Source organism: Opisthorchis viverrini (genome assembly GCF_000715545.1).
Source record: "Opisthorchis viverrini unplaced genomic scaffold opera_v5_72, whole genome shotgun sequence".
Classification (NCBI taxonomy): Eukaryota; Metazoa; Platyhelminthes; class Trematoda; order Opisthorchiida; family Opisthorchiidae; genus Opisthorchis; species Opisthorchis viverrini.
In genome coordinates, this window is record NW_008751728.1 from 880147 (window position 1) to 887225 (window position 7079).

General features: G+C 44.6%; 2 protein-coding genes across 2 annotated transcripts in view; one reads left to right on the forward strand and one right to left on the reverse strand.

The window, feature by feature from the left end:
* T265_04390 (hypothetical protein) overlaps positions 1-7079 on the reverse strand; it is a gene marked incomplete at both ends in the record, with an annotated part of 31627 nt that overhangs the window by 8806 nt on the left and 15742 nt on the right. The window contains 3 exons of the mRNA XM_009169129.1: positions 2539-2772; positions 2889-3099; positions 5226-5539. Coding sequence (XP_009167393.1) covers positions 2539-2772; positions 2889-3099; positions 5226-5539 — 759 coding nt within the window. The remainder of the gene's footprint in view (positions 1-2538; positions 2773-2888; positions 3100-5225; positions 5540-7079) is intronic.
* T265_04389 (hypothetical protein) lies at positions 617-4463 on the forward strand (the record flags this gene model as incomplete). Its single annotated transcript, XM_009169128.1, has 4 exons — positions 617-746; positions 2476-2615; positions 3013-3117; positions 4284-4463. The coding sequence occupies 4 exons, from the start codon at positions 617-619 to the stop codon at positions 4461-4463; spliced, it is 555 nt and encodes a 184-aa protein (XP_009167392.1).

Below are 7079 nucleotides of genomic sequence, written 5' to 3' on the forward strand. Positions count from 1 at the left end.
AGATCGCTCTTACTAAATATGAGATGACATTGTTGAAAAAAGGAAGGAATAAAAGAATACAAATATTGTTTTGGGATTTTTACGAGTATACACTGGGTCCTCATACCTATTTACAAAGTAAGAGGACAGGTGATTTCGAACATAAGCACCACGGTAGGTAACCATGGAGGATAAAGTGGTATAAATCCTGTAGCCCAGACGTCCGTGATTCCTGAAATATACTGTGACCACGTCTAAAAAGGATCTCGTCAACCCTAACTCCTCACCGAATGGCGTAATTCGGCCCTCCCCCTCTCATCAGATGCTTGTGGTTCGTAGAGTACATCATGACCATGCTCTTCTTATATCAGCTCTGACTTAGCTGAGCGACTTTACTGACCGAATGGTCCGTGGTTCGAACCCGACCTATGCATCTCCACTTCTCCTGTCTAGGTTTGGGAGACCTAGCAATATCCCAGCCGTCGTGCTTCCTTCGGGTGGCATGGCCGCTACGAACCGAAAAGGTGTACAGGTGGACCCCTCCCCCTCTCATCAGATGCTTGTGGTTCGTAGAGTACATCATGACCATGCTCTTCTTATATCAGCTCTGACTTAGCTGAGCGACTTTACTGACCGAATGGTCCGTGGTTCGAACCCGACCTATGCATCTCCACTTCTCCTGTCTAGGTTTGGGAGACCTAGCAATATCCCAGCCGTCGTGCTTCCTTCGGGTGGCATGGCCGCTACGAACCGAAAAGGTGTTACAGGTGGACGATTGTTATTATTATTAGTAGTAGTAGTAGTAGTAGCTGCGTCTGATTGTGTTTCAACTGGAGTTCCGTCATGCCAATCGGCTATTCCACCCGACTATTGTCTACAAAGTCGCCATACCTCGTCTTCACAGTATTCACCACTTAAGCCTCTACCAACGTGTCGGTTTTAACCATGCCGAATAAGCCTGCTGTCCAGCCACTAATCCCTCGTTTGCATACATTTTCCAGGTCTGGTGCTATAAATTATCCACACCTGTTTATTGGCCGACCGGTTTTAGGTCCTCACAAACGCCCCGGAATTCACCAGAAAACGTAAACAGATTGGCCACTGAATAAATCCGCGAAACATCCTGAATTCTGAAGTGTCGTGGGTGGTGCGGGATAATGCAGCCACACCCCGTGTTTGCGACGTCTTCGATTGTCTGAATACTTCGTTTGTAGCCCGGTACAAAGTTCGTAACCGCACATCAAGATCTTTATTCAAAAACTGTGTTACATAATGGGTTACGTAATGGGTTATGTAAGATCGTTAGACCTCTAAATCCCTTCTCAGAACTCCAAAACAAATCACTCTACTCTTGTAAATTACATGTTTATTTAGAACAACCTACTTACAACAGCCTTCATGAACCTCAGCCCCAACATCTCGACACTGCATTGTAATGTTTCGGATCTCGCCTCGCTAGTACGCCTCTCAAGCAAGAAAAAAGATACCACATTAAGACAGCACAAATCTCACAAGAAGCGTCACCAATTTAAACATAGGGCACATGGTGTAGTCCCAATAGAGCTGCTTCCCTCAGCTGCCGTATAATGGCGGTCCGCCAACTACGAAGAACAGCAGTTCTTCGGGTTGGGTGACCCCCGGAAGAAAGAGAACCTACAAGAAGATAAGTGAAACGACCAGTGTGGATATTTTGGTCTGGCGAACACATCACATCCTCAGATCAACTCAAAACTTCATGAGCAATCAATAAGCATGGCTGTTTGTCATGGCTGCTTCCCAGCGATGTGTTTTAAAGCGACTGAAGTAAGCCAAAATATACAAGACAGTAAAATATAATGTTGTGTTGGTCCGGGCCGGCCTATGTATACTGGATGCTTCTTCTGGTATCTTTATCCGTGAAGTTCGCAAAAGTGAAGTGGATCGCAGAAGTTCAGAAGCGCATGGAGCGAACGATTCAATCCCCAGAATTCCATTACTCGGCGTATAGCCTAACGCTTGGTCCATAAAAATTTCGCTAAATATGGCGAGCACAAAACACGAAACAGTTAATAAACCACTATTTCGGATAATCAGATGGCGGTTATCCGACAAAGAGTTGAACAGTCTGCAACTTCCGTTTTAGTTTGATGGGGATGATCATAGGAAAAACGTGTGCACAAGCGTGTGCCTTAGTTGAAGTGAATCTAATATATGTATCAGATCGGAAAACCTCATGGTCTTTGTGAAAAGGTACCCATAGTATTGTAGTCGCTGTTCATCGGACCATCCGTAGGTGGTACAGGGTGAGCTTACTTACCTATCTTGTGTGCTTAGCCCGATGGTATAACGTGCGTGATCACTATGATTCGGAGCCCATTGGTGTTTATTGACCAAAACTGACCTTGCTCCCCTCAGAACAGAGCTCGCCTACTTGATGGGTACAATCTGCACGGTCCGGGACGACTAATGCAAGTGTGGACGGTTGCAAGAAAATAACCTTCCATACTGGTTTATCAGAGTATTACTTGAAACTGGATATCACTCAAGAGACCAAATACACGGGGATACAGAGGGACTTACGACGCATACTCCGGAGAATCGTACGACGGAGCGCGAAACGCTTGTGCTGCATAGTGGACTGTGAAGGGCATGGCAAAGTAAGAATTCAGAGGTAGCTTGGGGAGAGAATTCAAGGTGTCAGCTGCCCCGGTGGGTATGCAGTTATCGTGGGGTATTTTTGAGAGCGCCGAGACCAACTGCTCCAGGTGGGGAAGACTCGATGAGAGACCATCTGATTCACCATGCAAACTGAACCTGCAAATAAGGAAGCGAACGACCTATCAAGGAACACTGATATGCGAGAATAATAGTGGAAGGAACTAAGTGTAAACAACGAAGAATCTTAACTAAGCTATATTAAAACGGCTCACTTTAAACGGTCCGGTTGTATGATGTGCTTCCAAATGGATAGCATGCGCTGTGTAAGATCAGACAGCACATTATCTGAGTCCGCACTATCTTTGCCCAATTTGCTTGCGATTCGTTTGACCAAAGAAGCCTGCTCGAGCCCATCCCAAAGTTCCGTTATTCGAGCAGACGCTGATAGATTGGCTGCAGCGCGCCGCATGGCAAAATGATGAGCTGGGGACGGAAACGCAGGTATGTGTGCGTGAAACATCATGTCAATCGAAATAGGGGGTGCACTTCACACTGAAACAAGATGTAAGCGTTGACAGTTCCCAGTTCTTATTGACTGTGTAAACTGTAGAGGCCTCCACCTGAGTGGGGTTAGTGATTGCTACAAGTACTCCATTTGTAACGACATTAAAGGACAGGATATCCTTAATAAAGGCTGCCAAAATATCAACTACATCGAAGGTAGTTTCGTACCACAGGATAATTAACATACCCATCCCCAATGACCCAAACGATCAGTCTGAGGGAACTATCGCGACTTTTTTTGAGAAAGTCTAGTATGGACGTTAGAGTGAGATGAAGGGTTAAAGGTTCTAATCAGTATGGAAATTTTAAATGAAAGGAGTGAATGGGTGAACAATAAAGGCGTTCCAAGTTCTGTGATGGTTACATGAGACAAAGAACGCTACTTTCAACATTCCAAACGCTGCTAAACAACAAGCAATGGGAGAAAATAATTACCCAAACAGTGGTCACTACCCACCAAGAATGCTTCAATCCGACTGATGCGGTACGTCAAACAATCGCCAACTAACACCTAAGAAATCACCGAAGGGTCTCACCGAATAAAAATCAGGTAGCATCCCGCTACTACAATGCCGCTGCTTACCGGCCACTATTGGTCAGTTCCGTCGCTTCCCAATTGCGCTTCCTAAGGAGTGTATGACTAATGCAATGATAAAAACTGTGCTAGTCCCAGGTAGATGTGGCCGGTCGGAGATAAATGTATTTAATATGACAGGAAATATTCGCATGCTACGGCGAGCGTCCAAGTGCAACCTCGTTTGCAGTACCACTATTGCCAGTGCAATCAGTGCTGCATAGGGGGACCAAATGTCTCGATGTAGTTGCACTTTTACAGAGACTCGCTTATTACCAAGTCGAATATTTTTTTCATTGTTATGCATCCCGTTGAAACATACCTTCCAGAACGAGAGACGCGAGACTCTTACTGGTTTCCGAAATAGTTGAGTTATCTAGCCCTCCGGAAAAATGTTAATGACGATCTCCTCCGCGACTGGCTCAGGATTACCGACCGAGGCTTCAGTAAGAAAAATCAGGGGCAACATGGCTGTAGTTCGAGCGCGAATTTACTGACCGGAAGGTTCATGGTTTGAACCCAACCTCAGCATCTCGGCTGCTCTTGTCTTGGGCAACCTGGTGGTATCCCAGCCCTCGTGTTTCCTTCGGGTGGCATGGCAGCTGGGCACCGAAAGGGTGTTACAGCTGAACGATTATTATTGTTGAAGAACAACCAGTACTGTTCCTCCATCCCAGAACACCATAGAATATTAAGGGAGTTAACTTGATATGGTGTCTGGATACCATTTCGAAACCCGTCAACCAGGCATTATACACATACGATAAGATCCCATCGGGCACTTTGAGACTTAAATATTAGGCATTTATCGGGACATTTTTAAATAACGAAATGTATTCACACAGAAAAGATAAAACAAATAAGACAAAACGATGCCTCGATATCAACCGCGTTTGAAACAGCTACAAATCCACCGACTGTTTACAAAACCTATCTGATACAATAGGGCTAATCTACTTCCTAGTACAATAAGCCCCTATGGACCTCGTCCGGGTCTGGCTGCTAAGCTCAAAAACCAACATGTCGTAGGTACTAAGATGTCGACGACTGGGTAGTCATTAGGCATGCCATCTTGTCAACGTACTGGTATATCTTAACTGTGAGGTTCTCGAGCACCTAAACCGGTGTTCTAGATCCTAGAGCATTCAGTCTGATGGGATAACATTATATCGCATACTAACAAAACACTTGAAGATACCCGCAGGCTGAAGGTTCATTGACGAAGTGCTGACGGTTCAGTGGATATATACAGGGGACGTCATATTCAGAGGCCGGATGACTTCTCTTTTCGGAGTAGTATTCCACTCGACTGCTGGTGAGCATAGGTATCATACTGTAAGCTTGACTTGTGAGTAGTAAGATTGACTACATAAAGTAAGGACAAATCCAAGACGTGAGTACTATCACAAACCGTCTCAGCCAAAAAGCAACGCAAAACTGTGCAACAGTCATCATCAAACAGAAAACAAACCAGAATCAGCGACAACGTTAGCTGACCAGTCTCCCGAAGCTGACATGAGAATCAAAGTCATCAAACGCTGTTTGTCGAGCCAGTCTGGAGTTTGAAGTAGATTGGAGTACAGTTCGAAAAAATTAGGAAGCTTGGATGTCAGACAATAGCCAGACAGATGGATGCTTGGCCGTGTAGTGGACATCATAAGACTTTTATCAGGGAGTTCAAGGGTGGGAAGTGAAGGAGTAACATGGGTTGTCACATCCAGCCCGCCGGTGTGAAGATTAATGGCCTGATCCATTTCGGAGTAAGTTAAACCACCTGCACCCAATCTACAAACAGGAAAGAATAATAAAAAGAATAGTGATACTTCGGCTGCTGAGGTAGTTCATGCACATCAGTGAACGCCCACACATAGTGATACCATATTAGGTGGCGAAAATACATGAACAGGTACGGTAGACGGTGGAATGAGCCCGACTCAATCAAGTTAAGTTATGCGTAATGGTTGAAAGTTCGCTTGGACAACAAATGATCGGAATACACAGTGGTCAATCATAAAATTACTGGACATATAAGATAGAAAATATATAAATGTAGCAAAACCCCTTATTAAGGAACAACCATGAGAGAAACCAAATTGTCCCCAAGTGTGTGCCACTGTTTAGCCAATTTCACCACCTCAAATTTACTTCAGTTAGTACAGGACAGAATATGGCTAATTTGGAGCTGTGTAGCGTAAAAGTTTGTTTCGGAAATTTTTCGGACATTTTCAGTGTTGATTAACTTGTACGTACGCCGGTACATCTGTGCTGCTAGACTTCATACATAAACACGAACTGGATTAGCTCAAAACTAGTCACTTCAGCTTCGATAAGTCAGCGAATCTTAGAATGCATGTCCCATCAGATATCAGACAACACACGGACAATTAGTACTCACAGTGTTAAAAAATTCAAAAACTTCCACTTCACCTCATATGCGCTTGCAATCGTAGAGGGTCTTAGCCTAGGCGGTCCATTCCAGTGAAGAGCACTCTATGAAAACTTTCCGTATACTATTCCAAGTCGCGTTGATCCAAACCATGAATACAGTGCATTTAGCTACCACAAGACTCGAATTAACACCCATGCCAGGCAGCCAGTACTCAACAATGAGTGAAACGAATGTGTATGGTTAAATTGCCTGAGGTTAAACAGAGTCAATAAACTAATGACGAAGACCGATGAATGCAAGGTTGCCAGGCATCCATGACGAAGAACCGAGTAAAAATTGAACTGACTCAGGGATCTTTATGAGTGGGTCGAATTCGTTTTATTGGTCGTGCTTGGTCAACCGACATTGCCGATTACCATTAAGTTTCGGATACATCAGTAAACATGTTTACGGTCATCGTTAACGTCTTTGGGTTAACACCAACTCTTATCGTGAACTAAACAGGATAAATGAGGAGTAGTATCCGAGGGATGGAGACGTGATCACTAACTGCTACATTCGTACTAACGCAGCACTGGCTGTCGTTTCCACGTACGTCCTCTCCTCTAACGAATTCAGCCGACTCACGCACCATCAGTGCCCAGCATTAGATTACGGGGACCAAACCAAATGTTCTAGCAGTTACGATCGAACTAAAGAGGATAAATCGGCTGATCCACTGTTCAATAGTCAACCGCTTCAATAAAGGTTATTGGTGCACCTCAATCCGCAGTATCACCGAGGCTGACTCATACGGTCTGGTAAACATGGCAGAAAGTATATGCGAATCGGCCGTTGAATCATAAACGAAGAGCGGGGGAGCGAAGAATGAACAGATTTTCACGGAGGGTCAACTAAATAGAACGTGTGCTTCATTTTTGACCCATTAACTTCGCA